Genomic DNA, 26,801 nt, shown 5'->3' with positions numbered 1-26,801 from the left:
GGAAGGAACTCCACATCTCCCAGCTGCTTCTGGGACTCGGATATCACAGTGACACTTCAGGACAGGGGCTGCTCAGCTGGAGCTTCCTGCAGGCAGTGTGACCTGCACTCTGCTGGAACCACCATCGAGGCTACTGAAGACAGTCTGAAGGATGGAGGTAATCTTTCCACCTTTTGGGTGAGTACTTATAAAACTAAAATCCTGAGCTGCAGTCAAACACATTTGTAAGTAACATTCCTGTCCCCAAGTAATCGCAAAGTGAATTCGAAGCCTTAAGGTTTATTTAAATAACCCGCAATTACAGTTAGAACAGAATGGGCCAATCACTACGCCTTCCTTGTAATACCAATTAACTAAGACAAGACAGAGAGCGTAAGGGCACCCTGCAGCCAGCCCGCCAACCACTTGTGTGGGAGGTGGGGTGCCTCTCAGTGGAGGCGGCCACGACCTCGGCCCCGGCCAGCAGCTGGGGGTGCATCCACCGTTGAGCGAGGGTTCTTGATGGTCTCATCCACGGACACGATGAGGCACGCAGCTTCAGAGGCTGCAGTCAGGGCATTGATCCGAACCATAGCTGGCTCCCACACGAAGGCCTCGAAGTTGTCAGCAATGTCCTCGTTGTTGATGTCTACTCCGTACCACATGCCCCCCTGAAAGATCAGAAGGTGGGAGGCATCACGGAACTGCTTTCAAATTTTTCCCTGCACATTCTCCCTCCAAAAGACGGGGAACACTAGGAACCCTGACTCCCTGAATTTGCCGGTACTCCCCTGAGGAAGATGGCATCAGCCTCCAGCATCAAAACAGGAACCTGGAAGTCTACCTCTCCCACCCCTGCCCCTGCCCACCACCCTCTTGGAACCTCGGACACGCCGATCATACAGAGCTATGGCCTGCTCCCAGGCCAGCTGCTGTTTCAGGGAGGCCTCATCTCAGTCCCACCTGAGGACTGCATATATCAAACCATGCTTCTTAAGAGCAGCAACCCTTTTCTTACTGTATCATCTACCGTTTCCACCGGTCTCCACTAGATGAGGAACGGAGACACAGAGGTAATGAGATTTGCGCAAAGTTCTAATACAAGTCAGACGCACAGTCACTCGCTGGGCACTACTGCTGTCAGAGTGCCCAGCACTTAAATATTTGCTAAATAACAAATGAGGAAATGAAGTCCTCAGAGGTAACACTCGGAGGTGGTGCAGCCACAGCAGGACTGGGGACAGCAGGACTCTGGAGTGCTTCACCAGCATGCGCGTCGGGGCCGGGCCTCGGGGCTGCTCCGCTTCCTCCCACCGCACTGGGAGGAGACCACACCCCTGGGAGGGGGGCTGAAGAAGCCCAGGGGCCTCCAGTCCTGGCACCATGGCTCTGCCTCCACCCTCACAGGCAGCAGTTAGTTGGTACTGAGTTTAGTTCCAGCACTGTTACCTGGGCTGAGCACACACCCAGAATCTAGCTCCATCCACCCACATCCCTGGAGCCCCCCCCAAAGCAAGCACCCACCTGGGCATGCCGAGCCCGCAGCTTGTTGAGGATGTTTGTAGCATCAAAGCCCGCGTTGTCACACAGCTGGCGGGGGATAATTTCCAAGGCCTTGGCGTATGCTCCAATCAACAACTGCTGTTTCCCAGGAATGGTCCTTGAGTAATCCCGCAAGTACTTGGAGAGCTCCATCTCAATGGCCCCACCGCCAGCCACCACGGAATCGTTCTGTAGAGACCAGACCTGTTTCTCAACCCAAGTGGTCCCCATGGGCCAAGCTCCAGCCATGGAGAAACTGGGCCACTCAGCCAACAGGACCCCCAGCCCAGGGAGTGGTTCCTCATGACCTCCCCTACCCCAAGCCCCAGGAAGTCTACACGTGACCCTTGTTTAGCATGTCCCAACTTCAGTGAACTTGATGGCTTCTGACCATCTTCAAGGTGGCCTGCAGCCTGCGGACACTGGCACAGTTCCTGGGGTGGCTGGCTACCTCAGCTCCAGTTTGCTCATAAGAACGAGTCTTGGCCTTAAGGCAGCATGACTTATTTTGAGAGACTGAGGCTTTTCCTCTATGATGTGTGAGGCAAATCAGGGTCTGGATGCCGCCCAGGGAAGGACTCATCATGCTAACCCAGGGTCTCACTAGCTTGGGAGGGAGAATGGGCTGTCAGGCAGGAAGCCACCAGCCCAGTACCTTGATGGCCCTCCTGACAATCATGATGGCGTCATGCAGGGACCGCTCTGTCTCCTCCATAAACTGCTCGGCACCGCCACGGAGGATGATGGTGCATGTCTTGGCCTTGGGGCAGCCGGTGAAGAAATTGTACCTATGTGCAGGGTCAAATCATACAGTTCAAGTCCTGTCCACTGCCAGCCTGCTGGGCACTGACCTCATCAAACCTCCCAACACACAGCAGCTGCTCCTTTCTGTCCCACTGAGGTTCCCCAAGCCCACCCTTCAAGACAACTTGGCAATGTCTGGAGCTGTACCACTGGGACACAAAAGACTGTGGAGTCACACTTTGGACCCAATGTGATCATCCCCCCAAAATACACTACACCTGAGCTCTTTATGCCCCAAGAGGTAAGACATCAAAAAAAGAGTAGCACATGCTGTATTCCACACCCACGGGATGGCAGGAGGCCACACGCAGGCAAGCCTCGTGAGCTCAGCTACAATGCAGCCCAGGTCTGCGGCTCACCTCTCGCCTCCAATCTGGGCTTCTTCAAAGACCTGGCAGTGGCCCAGCACGTCTGCTGACAGAGCATTCACACTGGTCTGGATGGAGCCGCCGCAAGCCTGCGGAGCATAAGAGGGCAAGATCCCCAACAGTGAAGGCTCACACAGCCCAGTAAGCTTCCTGTCACCTAGGGTCAGAGCCAACTCCCATGCTGGACTCTGCCACGGTGCCCCAGAGCCCTGAGCACTGCATGACCCACTCCCGCCCCTGATCTCCAGATGACCCTTACCCTTTCTGAAACAAAACAGAACTAAGGCATGTGAAGGACAAGCAGACCTAGTTAAAAGGAAATGGGGACCCAGTGGTTTCCCCAACACTCTTCCACCAAACTAGGGTGCTTTGGGCCCAACAAATGAAGTCAGGATCAGTGCTTTAGACTTAGGTGTCTTTGGTGAGACACTGCAGAAGAAAGAAAACCTGGCTGGAAGCATCAACACGTGAGTGCATTCAGCTGATCACAGCGTTACTGCTAGGTTCCCTCACACATCAGATTCCCTGACCTGTTTTGGTTAGACTAACACTTGTATCCGAGCGCATGCACACTGGGACTGCAATGCTTTACGGCAACAAGATGACAGGCCTGGACTCACATGCCACCCTGACAGCATACTCCTGCCTACCAGAGGTAAATAACCGACCCCCTAGGGCCACGAAGGTGCACTCCTGCCCACCACAGGTAAATAACCGTCCCCACCCAGGGCCATGAAAGCCAAGCAGCAGCCTGCGAAAGTTGGGTTACCATCATCGTCCTCTTCAGATCCTCCTCCGGCACTCGGCCAGCACAGAACATGTCCCTGTCAGCAAAGTACTGGGTGGCCACATCCCCAATGGGGAGCTTGGACAAGACAACTTTGGCTCCAGAATGATGGATCTTCTCTAACTTGTCATACAGAATGTTCCACTCAGCATCAACAATGGCCTGATAATCCTGAAGAGACAAGGATGAGGATGCTCTGGAGTGGAGGTTAGCATATATGGTGGGTGAAAATACATCTCCCGTGCTAATTTACTTGGGAATTAATAGGGATAAAGAGAATAGCCTCTCCTCAGTCCAAATAAAAAAGGACCCTGTCAGGAACCACCTAAAACTTTCAACCACAAAAGCAGAAAGTAGCCCCAGGACTAGAGGCTACTCCAGAGCTGGCATTGCCGACATGTAAGAAATGGTTCAGTCTGGACTGGTTCTGGCCTCCTCTGAGGCCTTCATCCATGCAGTTCCCAATGGCAAGACCCCTTTCCCCAAAGGTCACGCTGTGCTGGGGATACACTTCCCAGGAGTACCTGCTTTTAGCTGGGTGACACTGCTGCCTGGAGTGAGCACTGCTTCTATCATCGATGGGTGCACACTTCTCCCCGCAGCAGGGGACCCAGGCTAAACAGGAAGGAGCCCCGTCTGCTCAAACCAGAGGGATCAAATACTGGGCTCTCCATGTAGCTAGAGAGCCCCGTCTCTGCGGCTAGAGGGTAATATTTCAGCAGGTCTGCCCTTCCCAAATCTCCTCAAGTCCAGGTCACTCTCAAAGAGCACAGAAAAGAAGTGGCCTCAGTATTTAGATATTGGTATTTACTGTGACAGAAGGATAAAGGGGCCCACAGAAGCTTGAAGCCAAGACAATCACGAGACCCAAGGCCCTGGCCCAGAAAGCTGTCCATTTCCACGCCACTGCCAGCTGCTGGGGCCTACCTCAACCGTGTGGACTCTGATTTCCGCATTATCTTTTTCCGCTTTCAGCTCGAGCTCAACATTTAAAAGAGCAATCTTTGGGTTACGGTACTTTTTGGGTTGCATTTCAAACCCTGCGTAAGAGAAAGTCTTCTTGAATGCAACACCAGCTACCAGCTGGGAGTCCTGTTCAAAAAAAGAGAAAAAATTAAGCGGTTCGGCCCCGGAATGAAAGGAAAGCAAATTGGTGGTGTGCTGGACCAGTGCACACCCACTCCTGTGACCCTGCAAAGGTTAACTGTCTTTATTTCACTGTTGTGATGAAATCTTCCCGTAATTGTAAAAGCTGGGGAAAATGCAAAATATAGCACAGGCTGTCTCGTGCCTTCCCCTTCAATCCCAAACCCCCCATCTTGTGTTGCTCACACCTACACATACCCCCTCCTCCCTGCACTACCACTGTACACACAGGTGCACACACAGGTGCGTGTGCTGCAGCGTTGATGTTTCCTCTTCCCAGGAGACAAGGTGAAAGATCCCAAGTGTCAGAAATTTCCTGAACAGTTCCCAACATGTTACTGTGGCTTCCTACAATTCGATCCCTCAGAACATTAATTTCTACCTCTTGTCCCACAACAGAGCTTCCCGTGGGTTGGATTTAATAGTAGGCTATAACAGAAAGCATGCTGCACCAGGGACTGACTTCAGCGCTGTAAAGAAACCTAGATAACATCTCAGATCTCTTTCTTACGACATGACCAAGTCACTTCCCACTCCTGAATGTCCTCTGCCAGGGCTAATCTACAATCCTGACCTATAATACTGCAGCCTATCAGCAAACAGATTCTTGCATCATTTAAATCCATAGCTTCCTTTAATAGGATGAGGCCTGAGCTGAATTCAGATGACTGACCAGAAATTAGACAGAAAAATGGAAGACAGACATGTGGCCAAGAGGTGGAGACAGTGCAGTGGGATCAGGGAATAAAAAAGCATTTGCAGTTGCTGGAATGTAAAGCAGAAATTAGAGACCGGTTTAGGAGAATGTTATAGGCTCTAGTAAGGCCTGGCTCTTATCCTATAGGCGGTGCTGAGCCCCAAAAGGCTTTACACGCAGGGCAGTAAATAGGGGAACTTCACCCTGCAACAAGACTAGAGGAAGGGTGGCCTCTGCCAGGGCAACAGCGTTGGGAGTGAGAGAGACAGCTTAAATAGTAAAATGGTGGCCAAAAACAAGACTGAAAGGCTGTGAGGAGATGGAAAGGTTTTCAAGGAGGACCCTAGACTTCTGCTCACACGGCTGAATAAATGGTACAACACCGACTCCATCAAGGAATACAGAAAACACTGTGGCTTTGGGGGATAAGCTAAGGGGTTCAGCAGCAGTTAGATACAAAAGCATGAGGCCTGGGGGACAGGTGAAAGCTGAAGATATAGATCATGCAGTTCAGTTAAATCCTGAGAATAAGTAAATAATTACTACCATCATTCACTGAATCCTATTTTTTTAATGATTTTATTTGTTTTTAGAGAGGGGGAGAGAGAGGGAGAGAAACATCGATGTGAGACAGAAACTCTGGTTGCCTCTCACACGCGCCCTGACCAGAGACCTGTAACCCAGGCGTGTGCCCTGACCGGGACGCAGACCAGCAACCCTTTGCTTTGCAGGATGATGTCCAACCAACGGAGCCTCCCCGGTCAAGGCTCTCATTCACTGAATTATGTTAGGTTTTGTTAGTGTTTACATGCATTTAAGAAATGTGGGAATGTCTGAGGAAAACACAAGTATGGCTTAAAGCTCCTGGCTTTCTCATAAGGTGAGATTATTAGTTCTGATGTCTAGTTTAGTGAATGCCAATCTAATCTCAAGCATTTACGGAAGCAGGAAGGCCAAGGGGGAAGACAAAACACTGCTAGCAATACAGTGGGTAAAGAAAAGGTCAGCAAGCCACAATGTAGAGAATGGGCTGCAAAATGAGTGTGGTACTGGGGGCCACAGACGGGAATGGCTCAGCCAGCTTGCAGACTCCTCATGGCTTTATTCCACAGAAAGGCCCTCAGCTCACTGGCAGTGCCGTGACAGTTAGGAGGAAGAGGAGAGAGAAGGACAGAGAGCAAGCATGACTTGCAAGGGGAAATGTCAAAGAACAAAAAGAGAAGGGCTAGGCTATAACATGTCCAGCAGGCCTTGCCCTGTCCAAATCACTTCAAGTGGGCGGGCCAGAGACTGGAAAGGGTCCAAAGCAGCATGGAGACACCAACACCAAAGAAGGTTTCCAGACAGACACTACTGTGTTGAAAAAGCATGAGCTACAGTTATGCCATGCACTACAGCAGACACTGGCCACATGTTGCTTATTTTGCTTATTTCAAGTTAAGTAAGTGCAAATTAAATTAAAAATTTCAGATCCTCAGTTGCACTAACTGCATTTCAAGTGTTTAGTAGTCACACCTGGCCAGTGGCTACCATACTGGACAGTGCAGGTGTTTGACAGCCTCACCGTCACACAAAGCTCTACAGGGCAGCACTGAGTTAGGAGCTACACGTGCTGATATGGATCAGATTCTGAAAATGTTGTTAAATGGACAAAAGCAAGTTAACAGAAAACTATGTATGATAAGCAAACATTGTATTTAAGAAAGCTGTATTTACATGTGTTTACAGAAGCAGAGATTATTCTGGAAGGACACACAACAGTGGTTGAATCTGGGGCAGAAGTAGTATAGGGGACGTATATTTTTTCCTTTAGGTCCTTCAATACAGTTTGAACTATGTACCTTCTATTCAAACTAACCGAATAAAAGGGACAGTGTGGCTATCTCTACTGGAGAAGAACGGATTAAAAAGTACTGCTCAGAATCATTCACTGAGAGGGTCACAGATAATTTATCAGATCTAGCCGTACTCCCGCCCACATTAACACTGGGATTCTGGAACTCGGCCACTTCAGTCTTCATTCTAAGAAGGAAATATAGGTTCACAGAGGTTACATACTGTATCTGCAGTCACAGCCAATCATGGAACCATGCAGAACCCAGCCCAGCCTGCCTTCCAGCCCTGCAAGTGTTCCTGCACCCTGGTAAAGTTACCCTCCTCCAGTACCATGCTGTCTGAAGGGTGAAAGTGAAAGCAGGAGCCTCCTAGGGAGGCCGTAGCAGGATTACCTCTAGGGCTCCACCTTGCACCTTCTTGATGCCAATCATTTTAAGCTGCAGCAAATCATCGAGCATCACCACCGCATCCACCACCATCTTAGCGAAGAAGGCTTTCTGCTGGGAGATCAGCTTCGAGCTCAGAGCAGTCATGGCACATTTTTCCAGCAGCTTCCTCTGCTCCCTGGGACACAAGAGTGAGACCTGCATCAGGCCTTGAAACCCCTGCTTCTACTGCACTGTGGAGGTAGCTTCCATTCTAGCCCCTACACTTGGCCCTCACCAACTTCTTCTGCCTCTTCAGGGCATGTTACCAGTGACAGACAGTGAGTGCAGTCAGGCCACTTTTAACCTAGAGTCCTCCGGCCTCTTCTGTGCAGTGTGGGCTGGGGCACAGCCAAGGGTCTAGCAAGAGCCAAAAGTCCAGGCCCATATAGAAATTACAACATGCTCCTGCATCCAATTTGCCCAAAGAAAGCCCAGCTTCTGACAAAGCCCACCACAGACTTACACTTTATCTTCCCTCTTCACAGTCACAGCGATCTCTTTGATCTTGTTAACTGCCTGCCAAGAACAGAAGTTGAGTAAGTCCATCATGCCACCAACTGGAGAAGTGGATCCCAACCTCCTCCTAGTCCCTAATTTGTTTACTCCCACATCTTAAGCATTTCTATTCTACAGCTGAAACAACATCTTTAAGTCTTGGAGCTGCCCAGAAAAATGTAGATCTCTATAGTTCAGAAAACTACCATAATCTGAAATGTAGACTAGGTATATAGTTCTGAAGAATCATAAGCATACTTCCAGGATTTAGCCCTGGATATGCAGGTAACACACTAAAACAAATCAGTGAAAACGAGCTGACACTAGGTTAAGATAAACCTTCTGGCTTATGAAAAACATCCATAATAACTTCTAGCACTTTAGGTATTAATTAGATGTTATATAACATGATACACACATATCTTACTTCTTACATATCTCATTGAATGTCACCACGCTGAAACAGATAGTAAAGGAAGAAAGGAAGGCCTAGAGGAACTAACTTGCTCCAGGTGACAGAATGAAGGTCAAGGTCAATAAAATCCACGTCTCAAATTGTATTGTGAAGTACTTGAAAAAAACAAAAATAGCTCTTACTTACGAACAGCCCATGATTTATCTACATGATAGACCATCAAATAGCTACTGAACTATAGAACTGAGGCTCCCAGGGAATGGAATTCAGAAAATGTCCAAGGCACTCTCTTCCCAGTCTCTCTACACCCCAAAGAATTACCCTAAGAGAAATATAAAGGTGCCTAGGCACAAGGCCAAGTTAGGTGGTTCTCACATACCAACTGGGTGGCAGTGCGGAAAGCTCGGATGATGATTTGGGGGTGCAAACCCTCCTCCACATAGGGTTTCACTTGCTTCAAAAACTCTGCAGCCAACAGGGTCACTGAGGTGGTGCCATCACCGACCTGGAAGAGGAAGACAGGACGTTCATGTTTTTTCACGTTTAGGGATAAATCCTCCAAACCCCATTTTCAGGCAATCTACCCGTTTAAGCTGGGCACTACTGAAATGGGTGTGAAGCTTTAATATGGAAGCACAGGTGCCGTAACAAGCAGAAGGAGGGTGATGGTAGTTAGGTGTCCATCCCATCGAATGGTCCTGAGCTGCAAAATTAATTCCCCAGCCAGGCCCATTCCCCAAAGGGGATTGACTTGGATGGTTAAATTTCCTTGGGATATGAAATCACATGTGCAAATTATCTGAGAACGTACTTAGTACATACAAGGCACTGTAATGAATAAGACAGCTGCAGTCATGCTTATAATATAATAGTTACATGTCGCAAATAACCACGGCAGCAAAGGCATAATATATTCTTTTTCTTTTTTTTAAGGGATTTTATTTATTTATTTTTAGAGAGAAGGGAAGGGAGAAAATAAGAGAGGGAGAAAAAAAGAGAGGGAGAAAAACATTGATGTGCAAGAGATACATCAATTGATTGCCTCTCACATGTCCCAAGCCGAGTACCTGGCTGGCAACCCAGGCATGTGCCCTGACTAGGAATTGAAATAGCAACTTTTTGGTTCACAGGCCGGCACTCAAACCACTGAGCCACACCAGCCAGGGCAATAAAAATATTCTTTAAGGAGTACAAAGTGCTATGGGAATTTTTAAAAATCTTCTTTTTTTAAAGACTTTATTTTTAGAGAGAGGAGAAGGGGGGGAGAAAGGGAGAGAAACATCAATGTGATGCCCCCAACTAGGGACCTGGCCTGCAACCCAGGCATGTGCCCTGACAGGGAATCAAACTGGTGACCTTTCGGTTCACAGGCTAGTAGTGCTCAATCAACTGAGCCACACCAGCCGAGGTCAAAAAAAAATATTTTCTAGCCAAGTTCCTCTAAAACTAATCTTCTAGGACCAACCAAAGTTCTTTATATATTAAACACTGTTCAGAATAAGCGGATTACTAGTCTGCTAATCTTCCTTACATGTTAATTTTCTACAATGACATCTAAACTCTATTTTTAATGAGGGAGAAAAAGAATAAGAGCTCATAAGAAAACTGACTAACATCAGATTTGGAAAAATTTAGTTGCAATTTACTTACAAGGTCTGTCCAAAAGTCTCCAGCCATGTAATATGAAAGAGAGAGACATTTATTGAAGTAGATATAAGAAAAACTGTACATAGGACAATGACCCCTCAATCCCCTTCAAAGTAGGCACTTTGGGAACTCAGTTTTCTCAGCATCTCTTCTACTGTTCAAAACAGTGCAAAATTCTTTGTTGGAATCACCATCAGCTGCCCTGTCATATTTTCCTGAATCTCACTGATGGTCTGAAATCTCTCCCTTTCAAAGGTGATACTCATAGTTTTGGAAAAAGCCAGAAGTTGCAGGATGCTAAATCTGGGCTGTAGGCAAACTGAGTCACCTGGGTGATTTGATGTTTCACCAAAAACTCTGCATGAGACGTGATGCACGAGTGGGCACATTGTCGTGATAAAGCTGCCGATCACAAGCTGCCCATAGCTGCAGACGTTTTCATTTTATCGCATCTCTCAACCAACGAAGAACACTGCAGCATCACTCTTTATTGTTTGGCCTGGAGGGGCATACTCGTGATGGACAACACCTTCCCAATCAAAAACCACAGTTAACGTGGTCTAGAGGCCACTGCAACTTTGTGGTGCCTTCTTCGGGCATGGAGCACAGGGTGACTGACTTCTGTTGGGACACCTGGGCATTTGTTTTCGGATCACAGCTGTAGACGCACAGTTCATCTCTGGTTATGACCTTCTCAAGTAAATCTGGTTTATTGGTAGTGGTTTGAATCAAGTCATTAGCAACTGCAGCACGATGTTCCTTCTGCTCTTGTAGCAGAGCTGTGGAATGAATTTTTCTACAAAATGTTTCATGCCAAGATCCTCTGTCAAAATCTCAGACACAGTAGTTTTGGGAATCCCCAGGCCAGCTTCTAGTTCTCTCATTGTCTGGCATTAATCTTTGTTGACTGCAGCCCGTACACATTCAACACTCTCAAGTGTTCTGCTTGTTGCAGGCCTTCCAGACCATGGGTAACTTTCAACAGATTCTCCATCATTTTTTAAGCATTGGTGACACACTCTTATTTGTGCTGCACTCACTGCATCATCCCTGAAAGCCTTCTGAAACGTCCAAATAGTTTCTGCAGAGGAATGTTCAAGCTTAACGCAAAATCTGATGCAGATTTGTTGCTCTACTTGCTCATTTTGAATGTGACAGCCACACAGTACACACGCTCACTCAAGGCATATACGGCCCCCACTGACTAGTACAGTGAAGTCATCACTGTTCACACACGTGCATTCCAGTACACTCTCCTTGGGGGCCAGATTACATCGATGTTATGCAAACCATTCTTGTTATATTAACAATGACTGGACATTTTCTGGACAGATCTCATATATCCATTGTGTAAAGTAGAGAATTCTCAATGGAGAAAAAGGGTTACTGTGACCAAGGGTTTCAGCAGCCAAACTCCTGTCCAGAAGCTATTATTCACTTGTTGAAAACATTACCAGGTCAAATCCAGACTCTTTTCACTTTAATTTTAGAAAAGTCACACTGTTTTATAGGCTACTGGGTCGTAATAAGCCTTTTCACATAACTTTAGGACATATCTGCAATACTCTAAAACATAAACATGTTTCTCTCAACACTTATTATCAAGACTCCAATATTAGAAATGGTTTCTGTTAAAATGGTGAATTTTATTACGTTTATTTTACTACCATTAAAAAAAGGGAAACCAGAAAACTTAGGGTTTCCAGACCTTTTATTGTTTTTGATGTTTAACAGTTTATTTTGAAGATCATTTTAAAAACAAAGTTAAAGAAAGCCTTGAGTGGTGTGGCTCAGTGGGTTGGGCATCATCCTGTAAACCAAAAGGTCATTGGTTCAATTCTGGCCAGGGCACATGCCTAGGTTGGGGACCCCAGTGGGGGTGTGTTTTTCTTGCACATGAATGTTTCTCTCCCTCTCTCTGTCCCTCACTCCCCCTAAAAATAAGTAAGGCTGGTGTGGCTCAGTAGATTGAGTGCCAGCCTGCAAACCAAAGGGTCACTGGTTCAGTTCCCAGTCAGGGCACATGCCTGGGTCATGCAACCACACAGTGATGTTTCTCTCCTTCCTTTCCCCTCTCTAAAAAATAAATATTTTAAAAAACAAAAATAAATAAAACCTTTAAGAAAATTTCAAAACAAAGTTAAAGATAATCTGAGAAAAAAAACTGCCTCTAATACACTCATTAAATAAGTATGGTACCTAAACCAAAAGAAGGAAAATGTTTTCTTCTGCACCTGCAGGAACAAACTGTTGCCCTGAAGGCTATTACACTGGCAAAAAGGGGAGAAAATCATGCCAATGAAAGCTGCCTCTTAATTACGTAAATCTAGAGTAGAAACCAAAATTTTCTGTTCTTCCCATTAAGTCTGTTTTGATCTTCAAACAGTGCCCTGTTTTGTAAAAAATATGCTAGAAATTCACTGGGATTTGATGGTCTTCCCTTTGCAAGCACAGCAAGTCCCTCTAATAAGACAAGCACAACTGTCTGATCCAGGTAGGCATGAAGTGGCAAAGACTGGAGACCCACTTTCTGTTTTGATTACTTTTATGCATTATTCTCCTTTCTACTATCCTCTCAACATTATCTGTGAGACCATACTCAGAGTGAGGATTTGCAGCAACCTGCATCCTTCCCTCCAGCATCTCTGGCTGCATGGCAGACCCTGCAAGTCACAGTGCCTGGACACCAGTCCGCACCTGAGCCATGCATTCCTAAGTGCCCTGCAGCGTGCGGCCAACTCCCAGCAAAAACCAGTTCCACCATCAGTGATCCCAGATCTTGTAAGGTTAAATTTATTTCCTTAGAAACGCGTATGAATGACACCAACTGGTCCTAAGATCTCAGCTATAAGCAGTGGAATGGTACAAATTTTTAAAAATTAATTGCTTCTACATATTTTTACAAGCACATATTACTTTTGAAATTATAATTTTAGATATTAAAATCAACAACTTTTGGAAAGCAGCATGAAGAAGCAAGCAGGCATGTGTTTCCACCTCCATTGAAACACGTCTGCTTGATTTCCTCACCTCGGCATCTTGGGATTTGGCGATGTCCACTAAAGTCTTTGCGGCAGGGTGGACAACATCAAGGAGTTTCAGAATTGTGGCCCCATCATTAGAAATTGTGGCTTTTCCTTAAAAGGAATGAACACAAAGTGAAAATTTAAAGACCCTTTCTTAAATTCTGTCTTCTAGTTGGACTGGGAGTCCATGCACCCTTTACTGGGATGGGGCAGAGGTCATCACAGCGGGAATAAACTGATCTTTTCATAGAGTTCTGTTTATAAAGGGTCCAAAGATTATGAGCCCCTACTTTTCCTTGAGCAGCATTTGGCATGCCTCAAGTGGATATAGATAGTATTTTTTAAAATGAGAATGAGTAATCATTTAAGTATTAACATAATTAATACTCTAGTCTCTCCCATGTTAATTAATATGCTAAAAAATAAAAGGGAACTTATTCTTTGTCTTGACAACATTATACAATGGCAGTGACCACAGGCAAAGCCAGATGGTTCTACGTACGTCCTGTTTCTAGGCTGTATCTCTACGAATCAACTGCCTCCTGAGCCCAGCTTCCCCTATGTATTCCCACAGGGCTCAGCATTCAAGACCAAGCATGCAATGGAGCCATTTCATAGTGAGAAATCTCTCAAAGCTCAGAAAAACAGTGAGTTTTCTGATGCAAACTTCTGCTGGCCCAGTATTCCCCAGAAGCCTCCTGTCCTGCAACACTGGCCTGGGGAATCCTGCAGACTTACCTCGGCCATCCACAATGAGCTTGTCCATGCCACGGGGGCCCAGGGTGGTTCTCACAGCCTCTGCAATCACCTGGCAGGCACTGATGTTACTTACAAGCTGGGGAATGCCTTGGGAACTATCAGTCCCTTCTTTCAACAAGATAACTGGTGTGGGCTAGAAAAGAAAAACCACCTATTACAATGAGCCTCAAGTAGGAAGGGTGAGGAAAAATGCTCCATCTCCCCTCTAACAGGAATATCTGGAAGTCTTTTTAAATTGCATTCCCCCACTGTCCACCAGATCCATTCCTTAAACAACTTCTATCTCCAGAGACAGTGCCAAGACCACAGCAAACTTAGTATATGTGCTAGAAAATGGTTTGAAAAACAATGATTTTGTTTAAAAGAACAAATCAAATAGTAATGTGTTCTCTAGTGCCCAAGTGAATGAACATAGCCTTTTCAACTTCTGACCCCATTCTGTGTTGAAGAATTAGGTCAAGGAAAAGGAGTAAGCAGCAGGCCATGCTCAGTGTTCACCCTCTAGCAAAACATCCACTTATCTGCATTACAGCTTAATCCTAGAGAAGAAGATGGGGCACTGATGCAAAACCCCAGGTGCCAATAGCTTCAGGGGCTGTCCTGGAGATTCCTAGGCAGACAGCTTTGTCAATGTTCAGCTGGAGTGTAGGGAAGTAGTCAGGCAGAGAAGCAAACAGCACCTTTGTTCTGCCTCACAAAATGACAACACATTTAATTCACACAGCACATTTCCATTTCTCACGCTGGCTCCATAAAGATTCCTGTGACTCATCTCCAATCAGATACCTGGAGAAGTTTTTCTCTTCCTACTTTGCAATGGCCTCCAAAACAAGTCATTATCCCTACAGAAGTTTAATTTGCAGACTCGCTTTAGAAACTTTGGAAAACAAGGATAGTTGCTTAAAAGAGCCTGCTTTAATACCTTTGCCCCAGTGACCATTAGCATAGACAGCAATTCCCCAGCAGAGCAAGCCAGAGTTTTTCATACTGCATGGAAGCTTCTGCCTTCAGGAATGAGCTCGTGAACCAGACCCAGTCTCCAGTCCCAGCCCCCAGTCCCAGCGACTGTGACTAACTGTGTGTTTGTATGAAACAATATATTTAAGGTAAATATTGTTTCAAAACTTTTGTTATATGTGTGCTATTAGGCTATGATTTAAATTTTATAGCTACTGCCCATGTCCACCCCTAGGGGTACTTTGGGTGTCTGAGCAGGAATGGCACAGGAAAGCACAGGGCTGTCCCACTCTAAAAGGAGTCAAGAATTCACACACCACGAAGTCTAGAGACCTATGAGGATGACACCATCATACTAACTGGACAATTCCTTTGGCCAATGAAGCTGGAGGATAGTGACTAAGCAGAAGGTTGGAATAAGGCTGAGGCATGCAGAACACAAACCACATGCTCACTTGTAGACTGTGTTAACGAGTTTGTATTTTACTCTATAAAGGGAAGCCCTGGAAAGACTTGCAGTGGAGGAATGGCACAGTCTGACTTACGTTTAAAAAAAAAAAATCAACTAGAGCCCTGGCTGGTGTGGCTCAGTTGGTTGGACCATCGTCCCATAATGGAAAGGCTGAGGGTCTGTCTGATTCCTGGTCAGGGCACATGCCTAGGTTTCAGGTTTGATATGGGTCCAGAAACATGCAATCCCTGGACCAGGTACATACGGGAGACAGCCAGTAAATGCTTCTCTTTCGCATCAGTGTTTCTCTCTCTCCCTTTCTGTATGTCCTCAAGTGAGGAAAAAATAAACAAAAATTTAAAAAAAATCACTAGAAACTAGTTAAAAAGAGGTAAGATATAATGTGTAAATGCATAAAAAAAGAGGCTAAAAAGACACCCAACAAACTCTAGTGAGGGTGTCAGTAAGGATGGCCTAACATTGAGTTGTATCTTTGCTGTTTTGTTTCAACTTTTTCCTAATGAGCCTATCATACATTACTTTTTCTTTCTTTTTTTTAAAGAATGCCTATTAGATAACCCCCTAAATCTAGTACCAGGCATGGACTGGAGAGGGGGAAATTCCTTCTCTTTTCATGATAGTGTTCCAAGTCCTTTTTTTTTTAAGATTTTATTTATTTATCTTTAAAGGGGAAAGGGAGGAGAGAGGGAGAGAAATATCAATGTATGGTTGCCTCTCATGCATCCCCTGCTGGGAACTGGCCTGCAACCCAGGCATGTGCCCTGACTGGGAATCAAACTACAATCCTCTGGTTCGCAGGCTCACACTCAATCTACTGAGCTACACCAGCCAGGCCGTGTTCCAAGTCTTGAGGTAAAAAATGGCTTCTTTATAGTCTCAGCACTCTGTTGGGACCCTTGCAACTTCCAAGAGAGACATATTACCTGAAAGGACCCACCTTCTCCCAGTCCCAACTAAATCGTTCCTCATGGCTGCCTCAAGTCTTCTCCGGTTTAACTCTGCCCCAGGTGAAAACTTGGTTTAAATCAAAAACCAACTTGAGTCTCGAATCCCTTCCTCTTGCCTTGAACAGGTTCTTCTCTCTCTCCAACAGGCTTAGCCAACACTTTTGTGGACCTTTCCTCACCTCCAAACTGTGCCCCGATCTACAGGAGCCACCTGCCACTTCTACCCATACTACTTTCTTACCACCAGGCCAGCAGTTCTTCACAGCCCCAGTTCTTCCAGGTTTCCTCGACTGCAGCCACCAGGGGCATAACGAACAGGGGAGCCTGTAACTCTACACTTCCTCTTGTGCACAGCTTTTATACTACCATCCATCCATCCGTCCTTCTCTCTCCTTCCCTTCTTCCTTCCGAGTTGGCCAAGTAAGCAACTTTATCCTTATCACCACTGATAAAATTCAAATTCAATTACACAATCAAGCAATTCTATAAAATAATGTATTTTATTAAAATTTCCTGTTGAGGGAAGATCCCTTCCTGACTTTTCTTCACAAACTTTCCCCACCCATAACATACTTCTTGTCCAATGCAGTGGTGTTTCACTTGGCCCTATACGTTAGGAGAAACTTATCAGGAAGAAGTTACAATTCACCTCATTGTGGTTTTGTGCAGTTTTCATTCTTCCACAGCTGGTAATCTTCAGTGGAGACCACACTCTCGGGAAAGCCTCTATTTCTTCCCGTGTGTACTCATCTAGGTATTCGGATATTTTCTGTGGTTGTGGAAGCTCTTACACTAAATTCTTGAGAAAATCTTTTGGTATATCCTCATTGTGGAAAAATGCAACCTCTGATCACAGTTTTTCTGTGAAGGTTTCTGTTAGCATGCCATAAACAACTACTTTTACAATTCCCCCTGGACCCTGCTGGTGAAGTGAGCAGCAGTTACTTCTTTCAATCCACCTGGGTAACCAGGATGTGTCAGCTGTACTTTCTGTTCTTATTTGTTTCCAGAAAATGCAATGCGCCTTGTGTTCCTCACAACAACATGATCACTGCAGTTGCTCCATTGATGACACACAAGTTTACGTGATCTTTGAAGTTTAATTAATGCCACAGCAGCAATTTTACCACAATGCTGCATCTTCCCATCTATAAGATATCAAACTCAAGCAAAAGTGGCCCACTGCTGGGGCTCTCTGGAGAAACTTTCTCCTAGAGAAACTGGGACTCCCTAGAGAAACTTGCCAGTTTCCTCACTAAGAGCTCGATCCTCCTTTCTCCAGTGACCAAGGCCAGTCTGCAGCATCACTGGTCCCCTACCATCCTTTCTTAAAGTATGAGCTTCCCAAAAGTAAGGAAATAGTAATAATCTCAGCCCTGGCTGGCGTAGCTCAGTGGATTGAGCGCCGGCTGTGAACCAAAGTGTCGTAGGTTTGATTCCCAGTCAGGGTACATGCCTGGGTTGCAGGCCACGGCCCCCTGCAACCGCACATTGATGTTTCTCTCTCTCTCTATCTCCCTCCCTTCCCTCTCTAAAGATAAATAAATAATTTAAAAAAAAAAGAAAAAAGAAATAGTAATAATCTCAATTCGTGGAGTGCCTAGATTTGGCCACACACAAAGCAATATTCAGCAGCTTTTGGTGCCGAAAATTCAACTGTTCAAAATATACATACCAGAAAGTGCTTGATATTAGCAATGAAGTAAGATAGCACTGGCTTCTTGACTTATTTCTGGAAAAGCACTGGCAGTATCATGACAGCAGATTCACTGAGAATTCTTAAGGATAAAGCAGGAAGGGGTGGGAAGCAGCTGACCATACCGTCCCCCAGTTCCCTACGCTTTGTAGGCCCTAGAGAAATGGCAGGCTGGGCCAGGCCATTTCCTGCGAGGAGGGAAAGGTAGCAGGCACAGCTAGAGTGAGCCAAGCCGGGTCAAGCAGGATGAGTTCTCTTCTATCAGCTCCCCAGGGGCAGGCACTGCTTTGGAAAGCCCAGCTTCTGCCTCCGAGTTACTTTGTAATCTCATTCATTTTATTCAAGTAGAAAAACAACTGCAGAACCCAAAGAAAGCTTGGGAATTTCAGCTTAATGATCTTCCTGTTCATCCTCCTTAAAAACAAGATGTTCTACAAAACCACAACAGGTAGTTGTATTCCAAGGCTTACAGTGCTCAATACCAAAGGCAAGGACAAACATTCCGTACAAGCTGTACCAAAGTCACAGGGCTGAGGTTTCGGGGCACCCTTTTACCTCTCTTCAAATCACAGAAGGCTTCTAGAATATCCAAGACTAATTCGATAACAGCAATGAGGATCCTTGGTGATAGAAGTTTCACACTCACATAAACAGCCAATACAGCAAAGAAACAGAGCAAAGTCAGTTCAGGAAAAAAAACAAGTGTGCTGGTCTATAGCCCTGGTGAAGGGTTTTATCACCAAACTGAACCTCGGTGTGATTCCTAGTTCTGTGAATGCCAACCAAAAATTTCATGGTTGCCTTGGCAGGAGGATGGATTACAGGGAGGAAAGGAAGCAAGCAACAACCTAGCAGAACTGCTAACGTTTGCTGAGAGCTTACTACACACTGGATACTTCATACGTATTAGTTGATCTAATCCCCTCTAACAGATCGAGGGCCAGAAATTTAGTAACATGCTCAAAGTTGCCATGGCCAGTGTGGCTCAGTTGGTTGGAGCACTGTACCATACACCAAAACGTTGTGGGTTCAGTTCCCAGTCACGGCACATGCCTGGGTTGTGGGTTTGATCCCCAGCTGGAGAGCCTACAAAAGGCAAGCAGATGACGATTCTCTCTTGTTCCCTGTTCCTCCCTCTCTAAAGGCAATGGGGGAAAAAAAAGTCCTTGGGTGAGGACTAAAAACAAGATTAATAATTAAAAAAAAAAAAAACACGCTCAAAGTCACACACCTTGTAGGTGGCAGAGCTGAGTTACAAACTAGGCAGCATTCAGCATTCTCTCAACTGTCCTACTACGCTGCCTCTGCACTGAAGATAAAGATGACTTCAGAACAGGCAATGCTAAAGACAGACTGAAACGGCAGTATTGGAGGTACAAGGGGGGAGGGTGTACAGATTAACGCCAGGTTCCTTCTATCTTGGGTCAACTGGATTCATAGGGCATTTGGTAGCAGAATAAACATCTCATAGATGTCAGTTTGACATCTACCAGAACAGGGAGTAGCTGCAGGAAGCAGGGAAACAAATAAACAAACAAACAAAAACAGCAGAGAACTGATTCAGACTGATAGGCCAAAATGAATGAGTGAACTGCGAATGCACAGAAAGCAGTATCTCAGTAGGAGTTTGGCCTCAAACACCTCCTTTGTGCCAGGTGGGTAACGGAAATACCAGGAGGAACACTTTGCGGAGTGTATGGTTGTCTAACCTCTATGCTGTACACTAATGCAAAATACTGAATGTAAACTGTAATTGAAAAATACAATGGAAGAAAACCCACAAACAAACAAACAAACAAACAAACAATGCCTTGAAAGCTGGCCCCGTTCGACAGCAATTCACTGGCGAGGCTTAAGACCCATGTATGGCCCTGGCTGGCGTAGCTCAGTGGATAGAGCACGGGCTGCAAACCAAAGCATCACAGGTTTGATTCCCAGCCAGGGAACATTCCTGGGTTGCAGGCCATGGCCCCCAGTAACCGCACACTTATGTTTCTCTCTCTCTCTCTTTCTCCTCCCTTCCCTCTCTAAAAATAAATAAATAAAATCTTAAAAAAAAAAAAAAGACCCATGTAAGGCACCTGCAGCTATGAGATGAAGGAAAAATATGCCTTGTGTGGAAGGCAGGAGGGCTACAGGAAGCCTCCAGGATTCACCAACGCCCCTAATGAGACCCAGAGGTAGGTGGCTAACTAGAAAAGTCTGATCTAATGTCAAATCCGGAGGGGCAGACAGGGTCGGGGTTAGAGCCCGGGTCTTCACAGCTCTGATGCATCCGCCCTGCACATTCTCCTGGCTAGGGAGTGTACCCCACCAACCAGCCAGACGTGGTACATTCAGTTGGCACTAAGCATGCGTTTACTTAATGAATGAACAAGTGAATGAATGAATGAAAGTATGAGCACAGAGGTCTGTTTTCCTTCATGCAGCAACAGGAGAGTGCGGTACACCAAGGGACCGTAGGTGAGACCTTGCGCTCTAGTCATTCTAAAACACACTTCTTTACATCCGCATCTCCCAAGGCAGCCAGGGTTTCCAAGTCTGGCCACTAATTGCTTACACATGCTAAATCGGCACTAGTTTTAATACAGGTCACGATTGTGGGGGACTAAAAAACTGGGTCCCTGTCCCGGGTCCGCTGCCAGAAGCACCCTGGGACTTGTAGTCCTCAGCCGGTCCGACTAGAGCCTCCCCAAAACTCCAACATAGCCCTCGCCAAGGGCCCCTGCTCCATGCCTGGGCCGAGTGAGGCCATGGCGGGCCGTGGCCACCGATGGATAAGGAATAGGAGCAAGGGCAGAATTAGTAAACAGAGAAGGGTCCTATGAGACATGTTGCGGCCAGTCGGAGCCAGCCACAAGCCAAAGAGCACCGGATGACGGCGGATGGTGAAGGATGCAAGAGACGCCACTCACCATCATCTTGGAAGCTTATTCTGTGGCCCGCCACTCCTCTTCTTAGCTCGGCGTCCGGGCCGCCCAGCAACCCCACAACACCCTGCGCCAGAGAAGTCCCCAGAAGGTTCGAACAGCGTTGGGCGGGGAGAGGAAGAGGGAGAGCCACTTCCGCCACTCTATGGTTCGCTACCAGAGAGTTGGAGTTGCTAGAAGGGCCAGAGGCGGAGCCTCGGAAGATTCGGTAGCGAGAAGTGTTGGTTATCGAACGTTTGCCAAGTTTTGGTCGGGCCTTTTTCTCACCGAGTATGAAGGGTCCTTGCTCGGCCTGCGACACATCCCCTCCAGCCCCCGGACGCCAGACCAAGATATGAGATAAATATTTATCGAACAGTGATTGTGGGCCAAGCTTATCCTAAATGTGCTCTTAACATGAGTGATTTCATTTAATGCTTACAACCCTATCCCGTTGGTACTGTCATGTCCATTTTACAGATGAGGAAACAGGCTGAGAGCTTCGGAAAGGAGGCCAATGTCTTAGCTGCACTGTAAGTGGTAGAGAAGCTGGCGTGGGTACCTGGGCCCAATGCCCGCTTTCTGGCTCTGTACTGGCCAGAGCTTCTCGAGGGTGGGGTGCATCTAACCACGTCTGCAGCTCCTACCACTGGGACCACGAAAGCACTGGTGGGACTGGGCAGAGGAAGAAGAGCAGCGCGGGATCGCCGGAGATCACCTGTGCGTTAGACGAATGCTTTTCCAAGAAGGGGTCGGGGAGGAGAAAAGCATAGCTAGGAGAAAGCAAATTCATTGTCGTGCGAGGCAGCCCCAGGGAGAATCCTGCCGAGACCACAAGAGTTGAAAACCGAGACTTGCATCGACTGAAGTGAGTGCTCCCAAGAGCCCACCTCCAGTTTTCTGTTGTCCCTGCCAGCCCACTCATTAGCCGCAAGGTCCTAGGAGTCCAATCCAAACTGAGAAATGCAGGGGCGGGGCTGGAGTGGGGGCCGGCTTTTGCTGTTAAGAGTTTAGACCAATCAGCCCTTGGCCCCACTTCTATTGATCAATAGGGAGTGGACTACGGCGCAGAGGCAAAAAGTGTGGCTACAAGAACAGGCGTCATAGCCAATCAGCCGTGGGCCTAGTTCCCATCCACTAACCAGCGGAGGGAGCGGGTCTGGGGGCGGGAGGCAGGAGCAGCTGTCAGGCTGAAGTCCCGCGAGCAACGAGCGGCGACGGGGTGGCTGTAGGAAGCGCAGCGCCCGACCGGGCCCCGGAGATGGTCCTCGGCGCTGTGGGCTGGTGTTGTCTCGTGCTCTGGCTCCCCGCGTGCGTCGCGGCCCACGGTGAGCGGCAACGGGCGGGGCTGTGCTGCGGGGCGGGCTGTCCAGTTTGTGCGTGGCTTGGGCTGGGGGCCACAGGTCACCTTGGGGACCCTGCGAGTTCGGGTGGTTAGAATGGGTGGGTGCTGGTCCTCAGGAACTTGAGCTGGCTGCGACCTGAGGCTGGGCTCTGAGCCTCATCTCCCCACGTGAAAGCAAGACTCTCCCCTACCCCGACTAATGCTGACCCCTGTGGCTGAGGGAGCGACCAAGAGGAGGAACATGGGACAGGTAGAGATCCCATATGCTGGTTCCCACATATGTTCCCGTATATGTATGTGTGTTCCCGTAAATATATGTGAATGCTAACATACATATTCAGGAACACACTTCTACATGTGTACTCACATGCAAGCACAGATGTACACAAACAACCTGTTTGCATCTACAAGAGCACAAAAATATATATGGCCATACACATATGTATACTACACCTAATTTCCACAGATCAGCAGACGCTGAGGCCAGGCAAACATGTGGGGGAGTGGGGAGGTGGGGGGTGAGTTTAGTGCTAATCCAGGAAGGCTCCTGGGAATGTATTTGTATCTGATGGCAAGTCCTCATTCCCAGGGTAAAAGGATGCATAGCCCCGTGCCAAGGCAGAGGCGCTCTACCTGGTGACTATGATTTGGGCAGTAGGAAAGGACAACTAAAACCATAATCAGTCCCAACCCTGGCACACAGTAGTGGCTTGGTGGTTTATTGATTGACTAATTGACCCGTGGCAGTGGCTCTCACCCTTCCACATTCCACGGTCTCTTTGGGCTAAGGAAACCAGACACTAGAGTCTAGGTGAAACATTACACTTGGGTGCTGAAAAGAAGTTCCCATACCCCAGAAAAAATCTGGTTCTGGCCATTCTTTTCCTCTGTGCAGTGGAGCTGGAAATATTCATTCATTCAACAGCCCTTATTGTGCACCCACTATATCCTACTCACTGTTAGGTAATGTGGATACAGCATTGGATGAAGCTACAAATTTATGGCCCTTGTCCCAGTGGAGGAGACAGACATTAAACAACAAAACAACTATGAGTATTCTATAATTACAAGTTATGTTGAAAGTGTCAATAGAGGAAAAGTACATTTGAATGGACATAAAGGGAGGGCAGTCATAAAACAGGTTTATCTGAGAAAGTGACATTTAAGCTATGACCCTACAGATGAGTAGGAGTGAGCCAGGTAAATAGGTTGAGGTGTGATGAAGTGAGGGTAGGGAGCCTCCCAGAGAGAGAGAACAGCTTGTAAGAAGATTCAGAGAAGTAAAGAAACTGAAGAGTCCATTGTAGGCTGAACAGAGTAAGGAGATAAGGTTGGAGTAGCCAAAGGCCCAATGGAGCAGGGCCCTGCAGGCCATAGTTAAGAGTTTAGATTTTAAGTGCAAAGGGAAGCTGTAGATGGGCACTGAAGCCATGGATGTAGTGACATGGTCATATTTGCTAAATTGCTTTCAGAAGGTCATGGCTCATGTGACTCAGTGGATTGAGTGCTGGCCTGCAAACCAAAGGATCATGGGTTCAATTCCCAGTCAGAGCACATGCCTGGGTTGTGGGCTAGGTCCCCAGTGGGAAGTGTGTGAGAGGCAACCACACATTGATGTTTCTCTCCATCTTTCTCCCTCCCTTCCCCTCTCTCTAAAAATATATTTTTTAAGAAAGTCCTTGGCTGTTGTTTGGTGAATGGACCTTAGGGAGCAAGAATGGAGGAAGGGAGACCAGTCAGGACAAGAAATGGTAGTGGTGGACTAGAAGGATGGCAGTGGGACCAGAAACTCAATTGTTTTTATTAAAGATTTATTTTATTCTCATTTGAGAGGGGGGAAGGGAGAGAAACATGGATGTGAGAAACACTGATTGGTTGTCTCCTGCAGGCACCCCAACCAGAGATTGAGCCCATAACCTGGGCATGTGCCCTGACTGGGAATCGAACCGGTGAACATTTGGTTACAGGACGACACTTCAACCAACCATACCGGCCAGGGCTAGAGTCAGCTTTTAAGTTTTAGTGAGAATTGTTTTGTACCTAGACTACCACATCCTCCACCTTGAAACTTTTGGGTGCACTTGAGAGCAAAGATAGATTAATCCTCAGAGAGGTAACACCAGGGCTAAAATGGATTAACACTCAGATAAGACTAGAGATTTCAGTTTTCCTGGCTCACCTTTGTAAGCAGGGGCAGCTATAAATCTCCAGAATTACTAACAGTCCTTCGGCTCCATCCTTCCCAGGGCAGGGGCCATCTATCCTACCCACCTAGAGGACCCACTTGGCTGAAGCTGGTCCCTGGTCCCAGACTACAGGTTGCTTAGCTGAAGACTATAGGGTCTATGGAGGCTTCTCACCTCTATTCTTTATTTTTCAGGCTTACGAATCCATGATTATTTGTACTTCCAAGTGCTGAGTCCTGGAGACATTCGATACATTTTCACAGCTACACCTGCCAAGGACTTTGGTGGTATCTTTGTAAGTTCAGGGCGGGCCCCTCCTCTCCGGTCCTGTTGCCATCGTCTCCCCACTAAGCTGAGACAACCCTTCTCATCCCTTCAACCAATACCTGAGTGCTGGGACAGGGAAGGGAGCAGAATCCAGCTCTGCCCTCCGGGGCTGCAGGACAGGAAGGAAGGGCTTCCAGCTATTTCCCTGGGCATAATACAGACCTGGGCACCGTGTTGGGACCAGCTATCTTTGGGAACATGAAATGGTGGAAAACCAAGGACCCTGATAGTCCTGCCTCTGAATGAGATGACTTAAGACAAGGTACTGCCTCTCTCTGGGTCCACAGCAACTCTCCTGCCTATCTCGTGGGAAAGGGTAGGACGACTAGATATGCCTTTGTGAGAATGAAGTGCCCAGCACACAGAAACCACTCCACACCTTCCCTTCACATCTTGTGAGGAGGGGATAGAATGGGATGTCAGCCTGGTCTCAAAGCAGGTGCATCTCGTCACACTCAGACCTGTCTCCATGTCTTCCAGCACACAAGGTATGAGCAGATCCACCTTGTCCCCGCAGAACCTGCAGAGGCCTGTGGAGAACTCAGCAACGGTTTCTTCATCCAGGACCAGATTGCTCTGGTGGAAAGGGGGTGAGAAGCGGACAGGCACAGCAGGGGAGGGCATGAATATGGTAGATTCTAAGATCAATGGCACTGGTGGTCCTTTGAGAGTTTTTAAATAATCATTTTATGATTATCTATGCCTTTTGGCCATTTATTTATGAGCCTTTATTAAAAATTACCCATGGTCCTCCATTCATCCTTGTAGGGCAACAGCTTGGGGGAGGGGTGGCTAAACCCTTGCCTTTCCTTTGATCTCATCATCACCTCTTCCAGGGGCTGCTCCTTCCTCTCCAAGACCCGGGTGGTGCAGGAGCACGGTGGGCGGGCGGTGATCATCTCTGACAACGCAGTTGACAATGACAGCTTCTACGTGGAGATGATCCAGGACAGTACCCAGCGCACGGCTGACATACCCGCCCTCTTCCTGCTCGGCCGAGATGGGTGAGGGCTCCTTGTCTCTGGCTGTCAGCACTAGGCTGGGTGCCATGACTTGGGGAGGTCAAGGGCAATCACTAGTCCCTTCCCACAAGCCTCATCTTGGGGGGGTGGGGTGCCCAGTTGGAGGGCCAAAAGTCCTTGGGCTCTGGAACTCCCAGAGTGACAGTGGGGCATGACGGGATGCTGAGAAAGTGACTGTCACCACCTCTCTTCATGCCCTACCAGCTACATGATCCGCCGCTCCCTGGAACAGCACGGGCTGCCGTGGGCAATCATTTCCATCCCAGTTAATGTCACCAGCATCCCCACCTTTGAGCTGCTGCAACCGCCCTGGACCTTCTGGTAGAAGAGTCGGTCCCACCTTCCCCCCATAAAGCAACTCTAGGCTGGGAAGGGGAAACCCAGGAATTCTGCTGTGTGGGACTTGGAGACAGCATTTGAGGACAGGTGGAGCCAGGCAGAGGAAGAAGTGGGCCTGGTCTAGGCTAAGGGAAGCCACACCACTGTTTCCCTTCCCCGGGGCCCCCAAGGTTGTCTCAGGCTATGGGAAGATGCAAGACCCATGTCCCAGGGCTTCTTGGCTAGAATCTGGAACAGGGGCAAAAGGCAGGTGGCCCGAGAGCTCCACGACCTGTCACATCCCACCTGACTCCAGCCTACCCACCCAGCATCTCCTCAGTCTCCTTCACTGCAGTTGCTGGAGTGGTTTAAGAGCTGGTTTTCGACGACTCAATAAACCCTCACTGACTTTTTAGCAATAAAGCCTCTCATCAGGGTTGCAACTGTGTCCTAGAGTAACAGCACACGAGTGGGGGGAGCCTTTGATCTCTACTGGCCAGAAGCCCTTGCATTGAGGGGAGGAAACTGAGGCCCAGGGAGGACAAAAGACTTGTCCAAGTTCCTTCAGACTGCCGTCCTGGGTCCCAACACACCCTTCTGCTTAAGATCTTAGGAGCCATAGTCCTCTGGGGCTTTAGAACATCAGCACAGCAGAGTGGAGGCAAGACCAGGGATGAGCCCCAACTGGGGAGC

At 47.4% G+C, this 26,801-nt stretch overlaps 3 protein-coding genes and 1 pseudogene across 3 annotated transcripts; 1 reads left to right on the top strand and 3 right to left on the bottom strand.

Annotated features, from left to right (window-relative positions):
* Positions 1 to 263: 263 nt before the first annotated feature.
* On the bottom strand, positions 264 to 21,067 carry CCT7 (chaperonin containing TCP1 subunit 7). Its single transcript, XM_045827159.1, has 12 exons — positions 20,917 to 21,067; positions 13,909 to 14,062; positions 13,175 to 13,281; positions 8,877 to 9,002; positions 8,051 to 8,103; positions 7,552 to 7,723; positions 4,408 to 4,572; positions 3,463 to 3,651; positions 2,685 to 2,782; positions 2,177 to 2,309; positions 1,504 to 1,710; positions 264 to 650 (listed from the first exon to the last, which is right to left on the bottom strand). Exons 1-12 carry the CDS (start codon positions 20,920 to 20,922, stop codon positions 429 to 431), a joined length of 1,632 nt encoding a protein of 543 aa, XP_045683115.1. The 5' UTR covers positions 20,923 to 21,067; the 3' UTR covers positions 264 to 428.
* On the bottom strand, positions 12,471 to 12,799 carry LOC123812116 (protein dpy-30 homolog). The gene is given in 2 exon segments (XM_045828788.1): positions 12,471 to 12,700; positions 12,703 to 12,799. Coding segments are annotated over 2 exon segments (327 nt in total).
* On the bottom strand, positions 16,956 to 18,502 carry LOC123812115 (annotated as a pseudogene).
* Positions 21,068 to 22,046: 979 nt separating the features above from the next.
* Positions 22,047 to 26,548, top strand: PRADC1 (protease associated domain containing 1). Its single transcript, XM_045827163.1, has 5 exons — positions 22,047 to 22,238; positions 24,636 to 24,736; positions 25,249 to 25,358; positions 25,605 to 25,772; positions 25,995 to 26,548. The coding sequence occupies exons 1-5, from the start codon at positions 22,172 to 22,174 to the stop codon at positions 26,113 to 26,115; spliced, it is 567 nt and encodes a 188-aa protein (XP_045683119.1). The 5' UTR covers positions 22,047 to 22,171; the 3' UTR covers positions 26,116 to 26,548.
* Positions 26,549 to 26,801: the final 253 nt, after the last annotated feature.

This window comes from Phyllostomus hastatus, unplaced genomic scaffold (assembly GCF_019186645.2).
Source record: "Phyllostomus hastatus isolate PE091 unplaced genomic scaffold, TTU_PhHast_1.1 phas_scaffold_78, whole genome shotgun sequence".
Lineage (NCBI taxonomy): Eukaryota > Metazoa > Chordata > Mammalia > Chiroptera > Phyllostomidae > Phyllostomus > Phyllostomus hastatus.
This window is presented reverse-complemented; position numbering and strand designations above follow the sequence as displayed.

Coding starts and splice junctions, on each gene's coding strand:
- CCT7 (XM_045827159.1), bottom strand. Junction 7,724..8,050: donor GTGAAGAGGGAAGATAAAGT/GTAAGTCTGTGG, acceptor CTTGTGTCCCAG/GGAGCAGAGGAAGCTGCTGG. Junction 2,310..2,684: donor GCCCAGATTGGAGGCGAGAG/GTGAGCCGCAGA, acceptor CCCTGCACATAG/GTACAATTTCTTCACCGGCT.
- PRADC1 (XM_045827163.1), top strand. CDS start 22,172: ATGGTCCTCGGCGCTGTGGGCTGGTGTTGTCTCGTGCTCTGGCTCCCC. Junction 25,359..25,604: donor ATTGCTCTGGTGGAAAGGGG/GTGAGAAGCGGA, acceptor CACCTCTTCCAG/GGGCTGCTCCTTCCTCTCCA. Junction 25,773..25,994: donor TTCCTGCTCGGCCGAGATGG/GTGAGGGCTCCT, acceptor ATGCCCTACCAG/CTACATGATCCGCCGCTCCC.